At 35.1% G+C, this 20361-nt stretch overlaps 3 protein-coding genes and 1 long non-coding RNA gene across 6 annotated transcripts; 2 read left to right on the plus strand and 2 right to left on the minus strand.

Moving 5' to 3' along the window:
- The first annotated feature begins 39 nt into the window (after positions 1 to 39).
- Positions 40 to 3062, plus strand: LOC123212486 (monothiol glutaredoxin-S15, mitochondrial-like). Its single transcript, XM_044631647.1, has 7 exons — positions 40 to 185; positions 299 to 381; positions 1129 to 1263; positions 1394 to 1493; positions 2386 to 2452; positions 2593 to 2671; positions 2768 to 3062. The coding sequence occupies exons 2-7, from the start codon at positions 310 to 312 to the stop codon at positions 2822 to 2824; spliced, it is 510 nt and encodes a 169-aa protein (XP_044487582.1). The 5' UTR covers positions 40 to 185; positions 299 to 309; the 3' UTR covers positions 2825 to 3062.
- Positions 3063 to 3345: 283 nt separating this feature from the next.
- LOC123212253 (periodic tryptophan protein 2) lies at positions 3346 to 8403 on the minus strand. Its single transcript, XM_044631341.1, has 8 exons — positions 7945 to 8403; positions 6601 to 7457; positions 5812 to 6063; positions 5630 to 5722; positions 5004 to 5375; positions 4539 to 4883; positions 4094 to 4321; positions 3346 to 3987 (listed from the first exon to the last, which is right to left on the minus strand). Exons 1-8 carry the CDS (start codon positions 8279 to 8281, stop codon positions 3817 to 3819), a joined length of 2655 nt encoding a protein of 884 aa, XP_044487276.1. The 5' UTR covers positions 8282 to 8403; the 3' UTR covers positions 3346 to 3816.
- Positions 8404 to 9783: 1380 nt separating this feature from the next.
- Positions 9784 to 13057, minus strand: LOC123210555. Of its 2 annotated transcripts, XR_006501274.1 has the most exons (4): positions 12649 to 13057; positions 12194 to 12568; positions 10848 to 11648; positions 9784 to 10168 (listed from the first exon to the last, which is right to left on the minus strand). It is a non-coding gene; the product is annotated as an uncharacterized LOC123210555 (long non-coding RNA). The 2 variants fall into 2 exon arrangements; XR_006501273.1 differs by lacking the exon at positions 12649 to 13057 and having other exon boundaries at positions 12194 to 12639.
- A 376-nt stretch (positions 13058 to 13433) lies between these two features.
- Positions 13434 to 19851, plus strand: LOC123210738 (protein tesmin/TSO1-like CXC 3). 2 transcript variants are annotated; one of them, XM_044629212.1, is made up of 10 exons: positions 13434 to 13685; positions 14414 to 14574; positions 14735 to 15155; positions 15293 to 15418; positions 16914 to 17611; positions 17698 to 17772; positions 17946 to 18129; positions 18202 to 18300; positions 18585 to 18651; positions 19098 to 19851. In XM_044629212.1, exons 1-10 carry the CDS (start codon positions 13614 to 13616, stop codon positions 19667 to 19669), a joined length of 2475 nt encoding a protein of 824 aa, XP_044485147.1. In that variant the 5' UTR covers positions 13434 to 13613; the 3' UTR covers positions 19670 to 19851. The 2 variants fall into 2 exon arrangements, with proteins under 2 accessions (XP_044485147.1, XP_044485146.1); XM_044629211.1 differs by having other exon boundaries at positions 13435 to 13685; positions 16911 to 17611.
- Positions 19852 to 20361: the final 510 nt, after the last annotated feature.

Consider the following 20361-nt stretch of genomic DNA (forward strand, 5'->3'; position numbering starts at 1 on the left):
AAAAATTAATGATATATATTTTTTTTGGGTCAAAATTAAAATAAAACACGTAATTAAATCACCAAATTGTTATTTCAATATAAATATAAAGACACGTAATACAGATAGGGTGGAAGAACTGAGCTGAAAATTAAAGCCAAAACCCTAACAGAGAGCGCACTTCAACTCTTTGGTGTCAGTTTCGGGTAACAGAATCTTCACTTATATTAAACCCATTATTCCAACTTGTTTTTTATTTGGAATTGTAGAAATCATGTACCGTTGTAATTAATACGAGATGGTTTTTGATTTTTTTCAGTTTCTAATAACATGACAAGATCATTATCCAACTTCATCTTGAAGGGGATTGCAGGTTACCCACTTGGACGTTCTGCTAGACTTGTAAGAATTAAGATTCTATCGTTCGTTTAAGATTTGAGTTTCGTAGAAAATGAATGAAATATTATGGGCTAACTTGTGATAAATTGAATGTTTTGATGTTTGATTACCAGAATTTGCTTCGTAGGGATTTTGGTCCTTTCATGTTTCCAAAATACATGCGAGTTTGTATTGGTTGAAATCAGATTTTTAAGTTTTGGGGTGTTTGAAGGGTATTTTGGGAGTACTTACAATGCCTCCAAAAGCACTTCTAGATATGCTAAAGATTTTTTTATTTATTAATTTTTTTTTTGTGGGTTAATGTTTAGTTTAGATGTTCTGGCTGAAATCATAGGTGCTTTCCTCAAAACATTTTCTACGAAAGAACTCTCTGATATGCAAGATGTTAGAAATTTTTGTTTCGCTATTTATCTTGTTCTAGCTCAGAATTGATTGATGAAATCAAAATTCCTCTTCCACAAAGCATTTTCTACAAAAACACACTCTCTAATATGCATGAGGTTAGAAAATTTTATATTGTTATTTTTCTTCTTCTAGCTCTGAATTAATTGCTTCTTTTGATGGTTAGGTCGGGTAAATTCTGTGTTCACTTTAGTTGAGGTATGAATTGAATGGTGCCAACTTAGCCAAGTGATGAACATGTTGAAGTCATGGATGTGTATAACTGTCAGACATGACATGCTTTGTTCAGCATATTAGTGTTATCAGGACAATAACATATTGTAATAGTTTTGCATTAATTGTTAGTAGGTATCTGGATCCTTTTACCACAATGGAATGAAGTACTCCACTTCTGTGCCCAATGATACTGACACACATGAAGATTTTAGACCTACTAATAAAGTTGAGAGCTCGGGCCTTTCTTTGAAGGATGTTGTTGAACAGGTTAATTTGTCTTCCGAATCTACTTTGTGTTTTGCTTTGTTGGCTCAAATCATTATTGTTATATGATTTTCTATATTAAATTTCTTTAAAAACTGTGCATTCAGTAATTGGAATTAGATTCTTGCTGTAGGATGTCAAAGAAAACCCTGTGATGATTTATATGAAAGGGATTCCTGAGATGCCTCAATGTGGATTCAGTGCACTGGCTGTGCGAGTGCTTAGTCAATACAGTAGGTGCTCTAGCCTGATGTCCTGAATGTTTTGATTGCTTATTTTTTCCTGTTTAAGTATCTTTGGTTGCCAGTGTTGGATATATTTTGTGTAAAGCAACATTTGACTCGCTATCTTATTCTAAAGTCTAACTGTGAATAAGGACTCAAGATAGACTCTTTATGTTGTATGTAAAATTCAAATACGTTAATTTTTCTTTTTCTTTGTGGTTGAGAATGTTGCACATATCACTGGCTTTTGAGAAGGAAGTCATCTTATTAGCTCAAGGTACAGTACTCAAAAGAAATGCATATTTTAAATTGCCCATGTGTTGTGATTAAAACCAAGTTAAATTATTAGTCTAGATGGCCATCATATTGTATCTAATATTTGTCTTAATTGTACGTGTTCCCTTAGATAGAAAGATCAGTTGCATCTCAGTAAAAGAGAAAGGTTATGTAAGATCAAATAACAAAGAGTTTTAACAATTAAATTTATATAGGGTTGCACAAGTCTTTCCAAAACTAAGAACAAGTGATCGCTGGAGCTTTGTACGCATTCCCTTTGCAGATAGTATAGTTTATTTGTAAACTCTGCTTGTGAAAATATTTCTTTCTATTGAGGCCTTCACTTGTATATTTGATATTTTAGGTACCTCATATATCGGATATATATATATATATATATATATATATACTTTTAAATCTTAGATGCAATAGTCAAATAGTTTGTAGTAGTTGACTATAAAAGTTCAAATTTAGCAATTGTGAATTATACAAGATTTTTAGTTTAAAGTTCAATTTTAGCCGAGCTGCCTCTGCATATATTTTTCCATTTCAGTGGGATTTGTTGATTTCTTTAGCAAATATATTATCTGTTACAGTATTTTATTCATGGTTGGGGCCTTTGCAGAAGTTCCATTAAGTGCTAGAAATATTTTGGAGGATGCCGAGCTTAAAAATGCTGTAAAAGCCTTCAGGTGAGTTATATTAGGCAGGACTTAACTGTAATGTTAATATTATCTTGAAATTGCACTAGAGAGGCATAAATTTATAGCGTGGTGAATTTTTTCTTATAGTTCTTGATACTATTTTTGTCTTCGGCTTTTTACCTATGCAGCCACTGGCCTACATTTCCTCAGATTTTTATTCAGGGAGAGTTTATTGGAGGTTCAGATATAATTCTCAGTATGCATCAGGTATCAGATTATATAATAATATTTATTGAACACAAATTTTACCTATTTACAAAAGTGCAACTCTATCGCATTAAAACTATGGTCTATCCTGTGCAGAATGGCGAGCTGAAAGAGAAGCTTAAAGATATTTCTGCCGACCAGAAGTCAGAATGAATTGCTGCTGTTGAATGTGAAGAGTTGGGATAGGCTAATGAGGCTGTTTTTTATTCCCATCTGTTATTGTACTAGTTTTTTTTTTTTGCCAAAGTTTCTTTCTCATCCCATGAGATAAGCTTGGGATTGGTTTTGATTTATTTATACCATTGAGTCGAAAATAAATTAAATGGTTATGAGAACAGTCTTGAGGACTGGTTTCCATTAAGAATGGAACAAGCTGCTCTATTGCATTCTACTGTTTTCCTTAGATTCCTCATTCGAAACACGATAATTTTATAATCAAACTTTTATATAATGACCTTTCAAATTAATATGTTTTTCGGTTTAGGTTTATACTATAAAGTAGATTCTGCTTACAACGTCAAGTTCTTCTCAAAAAATAAAAAGCCATATTTACTAACTGATTTACTGCAGTACCTATCTGATGTTTCCCTAACAGAAACCAGCAAAGAAACAACACTGGCTAATTCGATGCTAAGTATAATTTGATATAAATAGCAGCAGCAATCGACATCACATTAGAAAAACCTGTAAATCGTACATAATATGACGAAAATTTAGCTGCAAAATGAAAAAGGTGCCTTGCTCTGTCTTTCACAACAGAATAAAGAATACAACAAAAGCATAAGCAATTCCTTTCTATAAGACTGATGTTTCCACAACAAAATTGTTTCACTGGCATTTTCATCCGCAAAAATCTGTGTATTAACACAGTAACGATGAATTGTCAACAATTAAGGTTAAAAATTAAAAAAAGCTGGTATGATGCCGCTTACATATTGTTAAAAGCAGCAGCATTTGATCCAAAAGGCATTTCTTTATCAGATTGGATTGTTGTCAACTTGCCCAGCTCCCGAATGAGAATTATACCTTGTGTCATTTTGTAGCTCAAACACTAAGCATGGACCTTTACATTATACAATAAATAGGCCGAATTCCTAAGCCAATTTCACCTATGTACCAAGTTGCAACCGAAAAAACAATGCTCGTTACTTCTTAGTGCCCACAGAGCATAAATATCGTAGCATATATTCATTGGAAGAACATGTATCCGCCAAATCCTGATGTATCCTGGTGATTGCCTTTTGCAAGGATTTTAAGGAAGGAAGCAGGTTCCTGGAATTCTGTTGAATGGAGTTACCATGAGTTTTGCAAAGCTCCTGACACAACCAGGCAGAATCCAAGTAAGATTTGCTATTCACAGATTTAATGTGGTCTGCATTTAAAATGAACAGGGAGCACTGAAAAAGATTAGTAGAAAAGTACCTGACACCAGCGAAGTATAAATTCCAAATGCGGGCAACTTTCTAGAAGATCTGAAAGTGCCTCAATTAACCTTTGCATGTACCTGTGAGGGATTGATGAGGCAACTACTGGTATATCAACTGGGCTAACAGCAAAAATGCATTTTTTTATTAGACTATCCTCATTTAACCTAAGGCTGAGAATTAAAGCTCTGTTTGGTTCATCTTCATTTAACGCTGCATCAACTGCCTGTGCAAAAAGGCAAACAAGAAATAATGTAAAACCAAATTGGGTAGAGAAGCAACACAACATATAAGATAAGACGATACAGTTGATAGAATTAAAAGTTAAATCACATGTTGGATTTCTATTACTTCAACGTGATTCACATTTGTAATCAGTGACCAACATATGAATAATAGTAAAAAAATAACAAATTTCTTTCTAGACAGTTTTAAATAAGTACCTCTGGTGTGACATCGATGTCAAGATCAGTGGGATCGAAGATAAAAGATTCATCAATTGAATAAACTAGAACCCCTTCTGTTGTTGCTGCTGAAAAGCCCCGACCAGTGGGTGCAAGTCTCAAGCATTTAGTTCGAATAATGGGCCTTCCACGATTAGGCATGGCTCCTGGTAGATCGTAACCCAACTTTCCTCGTGTTTGTTTATCAACCCCTTCTTCTGTGTCACTGTTATCATCATCAATCAAATCCAGTGGGCCTGCTTCTGTCATATTCTTAGAGTTTAAAAAGTCAAGAACTCCGTCTAGAGAGAGATTATAGGTTATTTGAAATCGACGCAGTAGAACCTGTGCAGTAGTAATGAATGCATATCTTGATTAACATAAGATTCAGCAGGAATGTATTTACATTATACACACACACACACACACACACACACACACATATATATATACACATAAACTAACCTGGTCAGCTACATCATACATACAAATATATTTGCTACTTCCCCCTGCTAATATATAGCTTCCATCAGCAGAATAACATAATGTTGTGAAGCACTTTCCTGAACTTGAATTAGCTGCTGATCTACGATCGGTCATGAGACGCCCTCCAGCTATATCCCTACGCCCCTCAATGGTGTACATTAACTCCCCATTTATTGGATCCCAGAAATGAATCAACCCATCCAATGTGCTGCAAGCCAATTGCCTTCCATCTGGGCGATAAACTACTGTAAGAACATCATGTGTGTGTGGGAAGGATTCCACAGAACCTTTTCCTTCAAAAACATCCCACAACCGAACAGTTTTGTCCCATGATGATGAAGCTAAAACGGCCTACATTTGAAAATGGAACAACCTTGTTAAGCCATTCATGAGTCAAAAGTTAAGATAAAATGCCTGACTAATCTATAAGATCTGTCAAATCACTTGAAATCAGTTCGATAAACTAGAAGAATCAAGAAGAAAACCATAAAGAAATGTGAGGAACGCTTTAAGATATACCACTTCAGGTTCAGAGGAAAAGGTTAAATGAAATATTGGCACATCTAACCAGCGTAAGCACTTGGTCAAAAGATAAGTTAACTCACATTTGTAGGAGAAAATGCCAAGCCATGGACAGGACCTTCATGCCCGCTTAGAATATCCAACAAACGACTTGTTTTCATTGACCAAACAAATATCTACAATATGCACATTACAAAAAACTGTCAGGCAAAAAAATTGAGATAGCAGAGCAATATCAAAATTTCGTACTGATAAGAAACCGTACCTCAAATGAATCTAGAGTTCCGGCACAAATAACTTCACCACTTTGATCTGCTGCCAAAGAAACGAACTGTCTGGAAGAAGGGGTGGTAAAAGTCCTAAAATTTCTATAGCGAAACAAATCCCATGCACGAACTGTCCCATCCAGAGATGCACTCAGAAGGCAGTGATTATTAGCCATAAAATGGAGAGCAGTGACAGCATTAGTATGCTCAGTGAATGTCACAAAGCAAAAGCCTGATGAAACAGTCCAAACCTGCAGCAAGCAAGCTCAATACTTCCACAGAAGTTCCAAGAATTCTATGTACAAATTTTAAAATAGGAAGGCAATCATAGGCAAAGATTTAGCCAAATATAGATATACCTTAAGCATCACAACAATCATTTTTTTTTAATTATAAAAAGGGGAAAAGAAAAAAAATCATTGACATAAACTTCCAAAGAATAAATGTTAATACTGAAGCTGATGACAGAATGACTGTGTAAAGTGCTAACTAGTTTGCAGTGAACTGTACATAACATCAGATATTAGACCTTTTATCCAACAGACCCACAAGCACAAATGGAAAAATCAAAATAATTACACATCATCAATGATACTAACAAATTTGGGGGGAAATGACTACGGTACAAGGTTATCTACAATACAATAAATGAACACATTTTATATATAAGGATGGATGTTCCCTGGATAGGTAGAAGTAGCATATGATCACACAATGTACAAATTAATAACAACATGAATAAGCATATAATACCAAATCACAAGATATTTTGCATATTAAAAAAATACCTTGACTTTATTATCATCTGCACCAGTGGCCAATAGTTGTGAGTCTGGTGAGTATGCAAGACAATTAACATCAAAATAGTGCCCCTGCTGCTTTAATATATAACTCTCTGATCGCCATTCCCAAACAAGCAACTGCCCTAGCTTTGCACACCCAAACGTCAACCAATTCCCTAGCTCATTAAAAGTGGCTGTCGTGATCTTCTCTCTTGAAATCGAAAACAAATGAATACACACAAAATCTGGCATCTGATATAAACCAAACACACCATTTGAGAACCCCACAACCATCATATCAAGCCCCCTATGATAATCACATGCTGTTAGCTTAGCAGGTGCCTGTGGAAAATCATCCTTTCTCAACAGCTCCCATTTCTGCTTATGAAGATACTCCTCTTCACCTAAATCACTATTTTTTCCATCAAAATCCTTCCTCTTCTTTCCATCACTCTCCCTCCCTGGAGTACCTGGTGATGGAGGTTCTGAATCTTCCTGTCTAAATTCATCAGTTTTACCAAGATTGCCACTATAACCCCAACTAAATATATAACAATCACGAGCAATAGTAAAAATTCTGTTTACCCTACCACTCTTTTTATCAACACCAAAAAAACAACCCACAACTGAGTCTCTGTGACCTAAAAGTAAAAAAGGTTTATTGCTATAAACACCCTTTAATTTTTCTTTTACATAGAACAATCTTGCAGCCAAATCTTTCGACCCCACAAGCAAATACTTAGAATCAGGACTCCAATTCAATGTGGTAACTTTATCATTGCAATCAGCTAAAGTTCTTATTAACTCAAAGGCAAATACTTCCTTCTTAAAGCCTGGCGATCTCCATATCTGAACTAATTTACCTGTAGATAGATCAAAAACATTCTAACTAAGCCTAAAATGGATCTAATGATTCAATCAACATATATAAGCAAAATAATAATAATAATAATAATAAAGATTTCTTCTAAAACACACTTACAAATTAAAATGCTAAACATATCTAAACAAACATGCTGATAAATAAAGTTGATATAATTAAGGTTGTGTTAGGAAGCTTATTAATCCACCAGAAAATACTACTTCACAAAGTAAAACTGCTTTCAGGAAAATCATGACTAAAGTAGTTTTCAGGAATCACTTCAAATTCTGACTCAAAAAGTTGCTTTCGCAGAAAAGGCATGTATAAAAGTGCTTCTCGAATGCTTTTGATGGCATTTATCAAAACTGCTTCTCCAATCCACTACAATTCTTATTTTGTTTTACCGAATTATAAGAATGAAAAAAATCAAGAGCATTCCCAAAATCACCAGGAAAAGAAAATTCTATTCTCAAACTTTCGCCATTTACCTGTGCCGACGGCGATATATTTTCCATTAGGACTAAACTGAATTGCATTGACGGGATACTTGAATTTGACACGGTGGAGAACCACGTGGCGGTGGAGGTTAATGAAGAGACACCGCGAGTTCTCATCAACTGTCAAGAGAAACAAGCCGTCTGGTGACACGGCAAGGCGACAGACGTTAGACGATGACTGTACAGGGAGGGTTATGGTTTGGGACTTTATTAGGTCTGTGACGGACACTCGGTTCCCAACCGGTGAGATTAGCTGTGAGTTCTGGCTTATGACAACATTGCCGCCTCTGTAGGGGGCGCCCAGGAGATTCTGAAAGCGGTAGTTCATGAGTGTGGTGGTGGAGGAGTGTTTGGATGGCGATAAAGCGAAGAAAAGTGAGGGAGAATTGAAGAATTAAACGGAGAGTGTCACGTTGAGTTCTCGCCTTTGTTCTTAAGCGTTAGGGTTTTTGTTTAGGGTTTATTGATGGAGAGGATAATGCCATGGGCCGGATGACCCGACATAAAAAATGGAACTCTTTTTCTTTAAGCCCATGGGCCGAGAGGCTTGGTTGAGTTAATTTTACAGGAAATGTTTACATTTATTTTTTAAAATAAAAAAAAATCTTGATATTTTTGTTGGTCAGAAATGCTTAAATTAGCTTTAGATATTATCATAAAGTTCAAAATTTTAAAATTTAAAATTCATATATAACCCTCTTTAATTATTATTTAAAATTTGTTGAGGTATTTAGCTTTTGAATTTTCGTTTTAATATAAAAAGAAAAACCTTTTGAGTGATGATTATAAATCCCATATATTATAAATATAAACTCAATGGGCCTGGCTCAGGCTCACAACTCAATCCACTGCAACTGCAAATACTGAACACTTTTCCCAGTGATACCTCAAATACAAGTTTTAATTTTATGTTAATATCAGTGGCGTTTATAGGTTTGACCATATGTTCGATTATTAAGAAGGGTTGAATGTCATTTAACAATTGTGTCAAAGGTGTGATAATGCTATCATAATTTTGGACAAATCCATGATAATACTCTATAAACCCCAATTCTCTTCTCAACTTCATAATATCAGTAAGTTCTACAGAAATAATATGCCCAAATATTCTAATTGCGACATGATGAATAAGCCTTTTTCATCTATTCAACACTAAATTATGCTCAGATAAGAGTCTGAGGGCCGTTTGGAAGTGTTCTAAATGTTCAGAAAAATTTCTACTGAAGATTAAAATATTATTGAGAAAGAACAATATAAATCTATGTAGATGGTCACAAAAAATTTCATTAATGGCCATTATGAGTGCAAAAGTCCGTTTTCTCCACATTGGACTCTACTATCCGGATTTGGTCATAACTGCTCCTTTGCTAAAAATAATGGCTAACCCTGTTTTTGGTCTGAACAAGCAAGACTAGGCTAGAGAAGAAATTCATACTCGGTCGTTCCCAGTGATAGTTCTTCCATCCTAACATCCATGTCCGACACCGTATCAACCATACTCCTTTACTCTTGTTCCAATTCATCAATTCTCCCTTTCATCCTTGTTGACACCATCACCAAGATTCGTCAGCTCGATACCACTTTGATACATATCCGGAATAATATTTCCAGCAAGCTCTATCTGCTGTGACTCTTGGCCACAAGTCTTCGGCAATCGCAAACAATCTCTCACTGCTACTCTTTCCTTGCTTATTTATTAACACCTCCACACAATGCAACAAAACGAGTTTTCATGTTGAGTCGGCCAACCACAATTACATCAGATTTTCAGTTAACAAAAGTTGCAGAGCATGAATACAGAATAAGAAATGGAGATGACAATGGCTAAAATAAGGTAATACTCATCAACAATTTCATTACTTATCATCTGAACATCCATTACAAAGAGATTATAAAATGATACAGAAAACCAGCATAAAAGAACAGAAAGTAAAATAGCAGAAATTAAAAAATATTTCACTAACAATAAGAGGCCAGTTCTCCCCAAAACAAAGAAAATTATAAACCCAATCAATAGAAATGTTTTCTTCAAAAATACCCCTTGCCACTTTCACTCAACACTCCCTCTTTTTATACAAATTGCATAGCCGTTTCAATGATTCCATAAGCAAGAAGGCTGCCACTTGTCAAACACTCAGCTGCTACCCTTGATTCCTGAGGAACACCTTCCCTTCCAGCTGGCATTTCCTCTCACTTGCTATTTCTTCCCTTAGCCCTGCAAATGTAAACTTTAAGTTATAAGGTTTCTACCAGAGAGCAGTGACAGCATAAAAAAGCACAATGAATGTCACAAAGCAAAAGCCTGACGAAACAGTCCAAACCTGCAGCAAGCAAGCTCAATACTTACTTCCACATGAGTTCAAGCATTTTATGTACAAATTTTAAAATAGGAAGGCGATCATAGACAAAGATTTAGACAAATATAGATTTACCTTTAGCATCACAACAATCATATTTTTTTATTAAAAAAAAAAAGGAAAACAAAAAACAATTATTGACATAAACTTCCAAAGAGAAAAACTAACTTTACTAAAATGTTAATGCTAAAATGCTAACTAGTTTGTAGTGAACTATATAAAATTATAGATTTTAATAGTTCACCTTGAGTTAACAGAATCAGATATTAGACCTCTCATCCAACAGACACATGAGCACAAATGAAAAAATCACAATAATTGCACACCATCAATGATCCTAGCAAATCTATTGCTGGGGGCAAATGACTACAGTACAAGGTTATCTACGGTACATTATAGGAACACAATATATATATCAGGTTGGATGTTACATGGATAGGTAGGAGCAGCATATGATCACGCAAAGTACAATTTAATAACAAGATGAATAAGCATATAATACCAAATCATAAGATATTTCGTATATAAAAAAAATACCTTGACTTTGTTATCATCTGCACCACTGGCCAATGGTTGTGAGTCTGAAATAAAATTAACATCAGAATAGTGCCCCTGCTTCTTCAATATACAACTCTCTGATTGCCAATCCCAGACAAGCAACTGTCTTAGCTTTGCACACTCAAATATCAACCAATTCCCTAGCTCATTGAAATTGAATACAAGTGTATACACACAAAATCTGGCATCTGATATAAACCAAACTCACCATTTGCGAACCCCACAACCATCATATCAAGCCCCCTATGATAATCACATGCTGTTAGCTTACCAGGTGCCCGTGGAAAATCATGCTTTCTCAATAACTCCCATTTCTGCTTATGCAGATACTCCTCTTCACCTAAATCACCATCTTTCCCATCAAAATCCTTCCACTTCTTTCCATCGCTCTCCCTCCCTCGAGTTCCTGGTTATGGAGGTTCCGAATCTTCCTGTCTAAATTCATCAGTTTTACCATGACTTTCACTATAACCCCAACTAAATATATAACAATCAAAAGTAATCATAAAAATTTGTTTACCACAAGTAATCCTAAAAAAACAACCCACAACTGAGTCTTTGTGACCTAAATGTAAAAAAGGCTTATTGCTATAAACACCCTTTAATATTTCTTTTGCGTAAAACAATCTTGCAGCTGAATCTTCACAAGCAAATACTTAGAATCAGGACTCCAATTCAATGTGGTAACTTTATCATTGCAATCAGCAAAAGTCCCTTTAAACTCAAAGGGAAACTCTTCCTTCTTAAAGCCTGGTGATCCCCATATCTTTACTAATTTACCTGCAGATACATCAAAACATTGTAACTAAGCCTAAAATGGAACTAATGATTCGATCAGCATATTTTAGCAAAAATAAAAAATAACAAGAGATCTCTTCTAAAACACACTTACAAATTCAAATGCTAAACATATCTAAACAAACATGCTGATATACAAAGTTGGTACAATCAGGGTTATCTTAGGAAGCTTATTAACCCACCAGATAACACTACTTCACAAAGTAAAACTGCTTTCAGGAAAATCACAAGCAGAGTACTTTTTCAGAAATCACTTCAAATTCTGACTCAAAAAGTTGCTCTCGCAGAAAAGCGTGTATCAAAGTGCTTCTCCAATAGCAACTCTTTAACCACCACAAAATTGATACAAAAGCACTTTCCCTTTTTTATAAATGCTTTTGATGGAATTTATCAAAAGTGCTTCTACAATCCACTATAATTTTTATTTTTCTCCCAACTTATAAGAATGAAAAAAAAAATCAAAAGCATTCCCAAAATCACCAGGAAAAGAAAATTCTATTCTCAAAGTTTCACGTTTCACCGTTTACCTGTGCCGACGGCGATATATTTTCCATTAGGACTAAACTGAATTGTATTGACGGGAGACATGAATTTGACACGTTGGAGGACCTCGTGGCGTGTAGGTTAATGAAGAGACACCGCTGGTTCTCATCGACAGTCAAGAGAAACAAGCCCTCTGGTGACACGGCAAGGCGACAGACCTAAGACGCTGATTGGACGGAGAGGGTTATGGTTTCGGACTTTATAAGGTCAGTGACGGACACTCGGTTCCAAACCGGCTTAGGACGGCATTGCTGCCTCTGCAGAGGGCGCCCAGGGGATCCTGAATGCGGCAGTTCATAAGTGTGGTTGTGGAGGTGATGTGAGCTAATCTTCGTTTCAGCGAAAAAATGGAAGAACGCCTATGAGAAATGAAGAGCGGAGATGAGAAGCAAAGTTATTAGAAATTTGGAAAAAGAGAGAAATGGGCAAACAAGATGACCTTTGATTTTTGTGGACTCGAGTTAGTTTAACAAGAATCAGCTTGAAGTTGTCCTGTCCTTTGCCCTCCAAATTGGTTTTATTTACGTTTACTGTACAACATTTCAGTTGAATGTTAAAAAAAACTTAACATAAAACGACACCGTATTACTTTACAATTAAAATCAAATATGAAACGACTCGTTAATCCTCCTTGAAGCCTCGGTGGTTTAATGTTTTGGGTTTTAGACTGGATTTTAATTGCATCTTGACTGGTTTATCTTCAACCTTCAAACTGATTCCTTCCCGCTCAAATTTAGTTCAGAGTGCAATAGGAGGAGTATTTGGATGGCGATAAAGTGAGGGAAAGTGAGAGAGAATTGAAGAATTAAACGGAGAGTGTATCATTGAGTTCTCGTTTTTGATCTTCAGTATTAGGGTTTTTGTTTAGGGTTTATTGATGAAGAGGACAATGTCATGGGCCGGGTGACCCGACTGTAAAAATGAAACTCTCTTTAAGCCCCTGGGCCGTAGGGCTTTATTGAGTTAATTTTACAAGAACGATTAATATCTATTTTTTTAAATAAAAAATCTTGACAGTTTTGTTGGTGAGAAATGCTTATAATTAGCTTTAGATATTATCAGAAAAATCAATTTTAAAATTTAAAATTAATATAACTCTGTATTATTATTATTTCAAAATATGTTCAGATATTTAGTTTTTGAATTTTTGTTTTAATATAAAAAAAAAAAAAACCTTTTGAGAAATGATTATAAATCGCATATATAAAACTCAATGGGCCTGGCTCAGGCTCAAACTCAACCCACAGCAACTGCAAATGGTAAACACATTTCCCGCTCCTTGTTCAGGTTCAAAAAATATTTCGATAGGAAGCATTTTCCTTTTATCCGGAAAAATTTCTCTCACGGAGAGAAAAATTACAATGCGGCGAGAATATATTAGGTTTTCAATCAGTTCAAATCGTCATGGAATCTCCTGAAGGTGACCGAATCAACGCCGGTTCATCATCAACATCCGCTTCATCCCCGGTGGTTCAAGTTTGTCTCCATTTCACTGTTTCTGCTTTTGATTTTTGCGGCGTCATTTATTTAATTTTTTCTTTTTGGTGCCGTTTGTTTGCGTTTCAGTGGTTGTAATAGTTTAATGGTGTCTTTGAGGGAAAATGTTTCATTAAGCGATTTGGGGTTTAAGTGATTAGGCATTGAAGTTTATTTATTTATTTAATAAATTGTTTGGGTTTATTCATGTTATGGTCGATCTCTATAATGTTTCTTAGCACCCAAACAAAAGCAGCAAGTTTTAATTTTATGTTAATATCAGCGGTGTTTGTAGGGTTGACTATGTATTTAATAGTTAAAAACAATCGAATGTCGTATAATTTTAATTTGATCTGTTTTTAGGATAGGCTTTAGGATTTTGTTAATTTAGGAGTTAATTAAAAACTGGATAAAACGATTAAGTTTAATGCGCTCAGTGGTTACTGAAAGGGTAGAAACAAAAATCAATTGAATGAACATTCTGTTTTGTGAGTCAATAAAATATCAGAGCACTTGAAACTGTCAAGTCTGGAATTTCTTCAATGGAAAACGGAACAACATAAGACATGAAGTTGAGAGCTTTTTTTTCTCTCTGATCATTTAAAGATCCTCTCTGTGTAAACGTAGTTGGTGTTGTCGACTGCTTGTCGTCTTAGTGACAGTTCAGAATCGAATTATGGAATTTTGAGTTGATGGCTAATCGTTATTGTTTCCTCCTGTAATTCCAGGAATCTCCTTTTTTCAATTATCTTAGCAGTCTCTCTCCTATTAAGTCAGTTAAAGCACCACGTTATGCACAGAGGTTTTTTGAATCTCGTTTTCCAACTCCACCACCAGTTTTTAGATCACCCCATGTAGATCTGCAGCGAGAAACCAGCTTTTTGAAAAGGTATTAATCAACTAATTCTTTTAGTGCTTCTTAATTATCAAAAAATACTTAATGATAGAGCATGGGGTCATTTGTTCTTTTACGGTGTAATTCACTTTTTAGTCTAAAATTTCCAATGCTTCATTCAGTAAATTGAAGGAATCTATCTACATGTTTTCAGCAATGATGAAGATGCTGGAGGTTCAGATGCTTATGGATATGGCAGAAATCAACTGGATAACAAAATTGTTCCTTGCTTGCAAAAGGAAGTTCAGCCTTCAAGTCCTTCAGCGTGTGTTGATGAATATCTGACAGATCCTGTAGAGGTCGAAGACTCTAAGATCTCTGCGGATTTTCATGTGCAACCTACCAAGAACATCGGCCAATTATTACGATGTGGCTTTACTGGCCCCAGAGAAAACATCGGAAAAGTTAATGATGCTAATGATGGAAAGCTAGAGGATTACGAGCTTATGTTGCCTGAAAAATCTGACGTCAATATGCCTAGTTCGCTGAATTTGGTTGAAACTGCAGATTGTCAGGCTCAGTCTAGTACGTTCCTTGTTTCTGGTGCAGAAAATTCTGAACAGTATGTGACCCAGGTAATTATATATGAAACTTTATCTATTTTCTAATGTATCTGTACTCAAAGAACCATGAAATAATGAATTTTGATTAGAAAAGGCCTTATCCAGTGAGTTATTTTGAAATGATGGTTTCTTAGATTGTTAAGTTGCAGAATGCAGGTGTTCAACATAATGAACAGGATGACAATTGCCAGTTGTTGCCTGAATCTTTGCAGACTGTTGAAGCCTATCAAAATTGTTCAGAGAGTTCAAAACCAGTGCCAAAAGGATTCTTTAAGGTATATGTCTGTCATTATATACTGCTAGTGATGCATCAATTCTAATCTGTTCTAAATTTATTTGGATTGGTGGATAATACTTTTCTGTTGTCGTGTTAAGATTCATGTTTCATTTTATAGTGTCAAGAGACTGAAACCTTCACCTTCTTCGTTAATGCTTGATTACTGTACTCTTTTGTGAATTCTGAAGTAGACTGAATACATTTACTTTTTCATGACTTCATGATTTAGTGTAAAACAATAATTATTGAAAGTAAGCTACATTTTATGCTGCTTATCATGTATGATGGCTGTGCACATATTGTATTCTGTTCAGTGCTTTTTATATCATTTCTTGAACTTGAAAAAGTGGAAACTGCAGCAGTCAATGCTTAATTCTTTATTACAAAATCTAGATAATAGTAGTTAGACTGCTTCCATTTTTAACTTGTAATTCAAGAACTGAATGTTACATCACGATTCCCCACGCCAAACCCCTCAAATTTTGGTTCAAACTCAACAGAATCTTGATTTTTCAATTGAAATGTTTTGAGTTGCATCTTGAATAGGTATTATTACTTCAAATCAACTGCTTGATTCATAGACCATTTAACATGAGAGGAAGTACTGGTAACAGAAGGAAAGCCAGAGGGTAAATGAGGCCATTTTTTCTATCTAGGTCAATGGAAGTCTTGTCAAGCTATTTTCTTTATCACCTTTGAACCATATTTCTTTCTCTATTTCAAATAGCATTACCACTTCTCTGTTGATGATGTTGACTACCGAACACTTATGCTTGTTGGAGAGCTTGGAATTTAAATGACATTGTTTCATTTTTTATGGAATAAACGGCATCAATAAAACATTCTAGGTGACTCCCACTTGCCATTTATCCACAAGGACTCTTATTCACATAGGAAAATATATTACAAAGTCATCTTTCTAAGTGTTCATGTGCAAATATTTTCTCAGCCAATATAAAAAATTTTTATGCCCAGTTCTCTCTCGGGTTTTATGAAATTGAGCTAAATATCTTCCTTGATAGGTTTTACAGATATTAGCCTTGTTTATTTTACATCATGCTATTTACAAGGTTTCTTTTTCTTTGTTTTTCATGAGACAGAGATCCTGATTATTGAGAGGATATAAATAGTTTTTGTGCATTCTATTTTAAGCGCGATAATAATGAATATATGTGTATTGCTTTATAAAGCACGCTTAGTTTCAAGTTTAAAACACCTATTATTTGGCTGTTTTGATCTTACTATGCAGTGGAGCAAAAGCAAGTGCTTTTCAAGAGCATGGTTTACAATAATTTTAGTTCTTGTCTTGTATCGTTCCTAGGAAGATTATATATGATGACAAGTTGGAAGAAGCTGAATTATATTATTGTAGTGGTTACAAGGATCATTCTTCACATAAATATATTTTTTCAAACAAGGCAGCTACTGCCAGACTGCAATATGTTTTTCTTATCCACTTTGCATCAGGTAACTTTTCTATTCAAATGTAGGAGGCTACTTTGAACCAACGTGGTATACGTAGACATCTTCAATTCGAGGCTGCAGAAGCCTGCAAGAACACTACCACTCATAAGAGCCATGGTTCTCACAATGTGATTCAAGAAGCTGATAATTCAAAGTTACCTGCTAGCCATTCAGATTTGGAGAGTCTGATATTATCTGATGTTGATCCAACAGAGGTGTCCAGTTATAGGGAGGCAATCAGCTACTCCCAAACTATAGTTTCTTGGACTTCTTTAAGCCCCTCTGAATTTGTTGGTTCCAATCAACATGGTGGAAGTCCTGCAATGTCGGTTCCTATTCCATCTGATGTTGGATTGCATTTAAAAAGTATTGGTAGATCAGGCCCCATGGACTCAGATCTTAATCCATGCACAAAATTGCCTGATTATGCGAGTTCCAAAGATCATGGGCAGAGGGATCATTTAACAAAGGACTCAAATGGATCCTTATTTTCACCTGTAGCTGGGGAACTTCATGCTCATGTGGACGACAATTATCAAAAAGATAATCAAACTATTGTGGAAACCGGTTCTGCTGCTTCTCAGTGTACTGAAGGTGTGAAATCACTGTGTGATTCTCTGCGTATGACACCTTCTGAGCAGGGAGTTTCATCTGAGTGCAGGATACTCATTTCACACAATATTGAGAGTGTTGAGGAGTTAAACCAAGCGAGCCCCAAGAAAAAAAGGCAAGTACACATTCATTCTTTCATCATATTGATATTTAACCTTTTATTTATATCCGGTTTAACGTAAGAATCCGTGATGCAACCAGGAAAAAGGCAACAAACACCGGTGAGAGTGATGACTGCAAGCGTTGCAACTGTAAGAGGTCCAAATGCTTGAAACTGTAAGTCTGCGGGAGCACGTATAAAGTCTACATTTAGATGGATTTTAGAAGTTGATATGCTTTTAGACTTCTATCATTGTCCAGCCTCAGATCACGTTTAGAAAATAATCATGAAATAACAACACCCTGTACATTTGCCATTTCTTTCAACTGGTATGTTTGGTCATTGGCAGTTATTGCGAGTGCTTTGCTGCTGGAGTCTTTTGTGTCGATTCCTGTGCATGTAAAGACTGTTTTAACAAGCCTGAATATGAAGACACAGTTCTTGATTTGCGACAACAAATTGAATCGCGTGATCCACTTGCATTTGCTCCAAAGATTGTTAAGCATGAAACTGACTCACCAGCAAGTGTTGTGGTATTCCCTCTGTATCCATCTTGTTCTATTTATGTGAAACTTTAACTATTTTGATTTGAGAAATCTTTGCAGGAAGAAGGAAATTGGACAACTCCAGCCTCAGCCAGGCACAAAAAAGGATGCAACTGCAAGAAGTCTAAGTGTCTTAAAAAATATTGTGAATGCTATCAGGTATATGATACCTTGGTGGGTAGCTAGATATTACTGCAAAATTAATTCAACTCTTAGCTGAGCGACTAGGTTTGAATCTCTAAACATGTTGTTCAATTGGGTCTCCCAGTTTCCAAAATTACTATCATTATGTTTGTCAAAATTTTCTACTATTTCCAAAAGGCAAGCCTGATCCTTTTCACTTGAGTTGAGTTCAGGAAATTGGATGGGACATTAAAACAAATTTTCCCATTTATCATTCTGATTTGATCTGTTTTTTTCTTCTTTTTTAATCTATATTCAAGGCTAACGTTGGATGCTCTGATGGATGCCGATGCGAGGATTGTAGTAATTCATTCGGCAAGAAGACAGGTAAGAACAATGTTTATATTTTTATTTTTTAACCCCTTCCTGTGTATTCAGTAAAATATTAATAGTTAATATTTCTTCATCAGAGTTACTTATTGAACTTTTACAGTACATGAAAGTAAATCAGATATCAGCTTTTACCCACCGAATTTTATAGCAAAAGTTCAGTAGAGAACAATTATATATTATCTGAATTATCAACAGCGATATATGCTTTATAAAATCCATAAGAATCTGTGCGTTAGGAATGTTTTTAGTTGTCTAGGCATTTCCATGGATATGGGTTGAGGGTTGTTGAATTTCAGCTTATTTTGCATCATTCAGTACATATAATGAACAGCGTTATGAACAAACTGATCAATCATTTCTTTTAAAATGAGTATGTTTTTTTTTTTTGTTATTTTCTTCTTACAGGTTCTTACGCACTTCTCCTTAATGTATTGTTGCAGATTTAGTATACCGAAGAGTTCAAAGATGGGAGAATCCTTCTGCTGACAGCACCAAGGTTGGGACCTTAAAACAATTTTCGCCAAGATGGGAAGAACTTCCTGACATAAGTCATCTCACTCCACTGCCTCTTCCATATCCAAAGGCGTTGGCATCTTCAGCTTCACCTATAAGCAACCGTCCAGAAGCTCCACACGCTCAACTGCATCAGGGAAGCACTCTCCAGTCATCATCCGGGCACCACCAGTGGCACAGTTCAATGAATTATATGCCACAATTATGCAAGAGCAATGTTGCCAATGGCTGCAGCTCTAACAGTGCCTTCCATGACTTAATGAAAGACGATGATGATATGCCAGAGACTGTGAAGGAAACTTCTACACCCACCAAGACAATCAAAGCTGGCTCACCAAATCAGAAACGGGTATCTCCTCCACAATCTTCTCCAGGCCTGAGAAGTGGGCGCAAATTCATCTTGCAGGCTGTGCCATCTTTCCCTCCTCTCACTCCATACATAAAGTCAAAAGGTGATGCTGGCTCCAGTGATTCGAAAGGTGAAGCCAGTGATCATTGATTTGCAGAACAAGAGAAGGGGCTAAGTTACAACAGTTTTATAGATTACATTATAATAAAGTATTATATAGTTGGGTTTTATTCTGAGAAGCACTCTATGCAATCTGTAAGTCATTGAATGGTTTCGTGTAATTACCATCTGTATATAGATTTCTAAACATCAAACAGTTGTGTTTTCTGTAACTCTCTGATTTTCACCGAAGAGTTTTAATTTTTATTATTTCTTATCAAAAAAATTAAACTATACTTTATATGATGATATGGATAATTTATGTGATAATTTGGATATTTACAACTCAAAAAAAACTCAAATTGCATTTTTTTCTTAAATATATTTCCAATTAAAAAATCACAATAAATACCTAATCTATAAAAATATAAACAAATAACCAAAATTAATTGTTTTTGTTTTTATTAATAGAGAATTCTTAAGTTGAAATTTTGAAATTTCTTTATTATTTGAACTTAGCAATAAATTATGAACAATGGTAAAAATATTTACTTTGGATTTTAAGAAAAAATTATTCTGATTAAAAATTTTTTAAATTAACAAGATACGCTTAATAGAATTCTAAATATGTAGTATGAACGGCAGACAAGCTGTAGAAAAAAATCAATTGACTAAGAATTTTTTTTCAATTATTATTTATGAATTAAAAAATTCAAATTATTAATATTTGTCGACTTTAAAGG

Source organism: Mangifera indica, chromosome 3, assembly GCF_011075055.1.
Source record: "Mangifera indica cultivar Alphonso chromosome 3, CATAS_Mindica_2.1, whole genome shotgun sequence".
Lineage (NCBI taxonomy): Eukaryota > Viridiplantae > Streptophyta > Magnoliopsida > Sapindales > Anacardiaceae > Mangifera > Mangifera indica.

Excerpts from the sequence above, each read along its gene's own strand:
- LOC123212253 (XM_044631341.1), bottom strand. The coding sequence starts at position 8,281 with ATGAACTACCGCTTTCAGAATCTCCTGGGCGCCCCCTACAGAGGCGGC. Across the intron at positions 6,064-6,600 it reads CAGATGATAATAAAGTCAAG|GTTTGGACTGTTTCATCAGG; the intron begins GTATTTTTTTAA and ends TGCTTGCTGCAG. Across the intron at positions 4,884-5,003 it reads TGTATGATGTAGCTGACCAG|GTTCTACTGCGTCGATTTCA; the intron begins GTTAGTTTATGT and ends ACTACTGCACAG.
- LOC123212486 (XM_044631647.1), top strand. The coding sequence starts at position 310 with ATGACAAGATCATTATCCAACTTCATCTTGAAGGGGATTGCAGGTTAC. Across the intron at positions 1,494-2,385 it reads GCGAGTGCTTAGTCAATACA|AAGTTCCATTAAGTGCTAGA; the intron begins GTAGGTGCTCTA and ends GGGCCTTTGCAG. Across the intron at positions 2,453-2,592 it reads AATGCTGTAAAAGCCTTCAG|CCACTGGCCTACATTTCCTC; the intron begins GTGAGTTATATT and ends TTACCTATGCAG.
- LOC123210738 (XM_044629211.1), top strand. The coding sequence starts at position 13,614 with ATGGAATCTCCTGAAGGTGACCGAATCAACGCCGGTTCATCATCAACA. Across the intron at positions 18,301-18,584 it reads AATATTGTGAATGCTATCAG|GCTAACGTTGGATGCTCTGA; the intron begins GTATATGATACC and ends TCTATATTCAAG. Across the intron at positions 18,652-19,097 it reads TTCATTCGGCAAGAAGACAG|ATTTAGTATACCGAAGAGTT; the intron begins GTAAGAACAATG and ends GTATTGTTGCAG.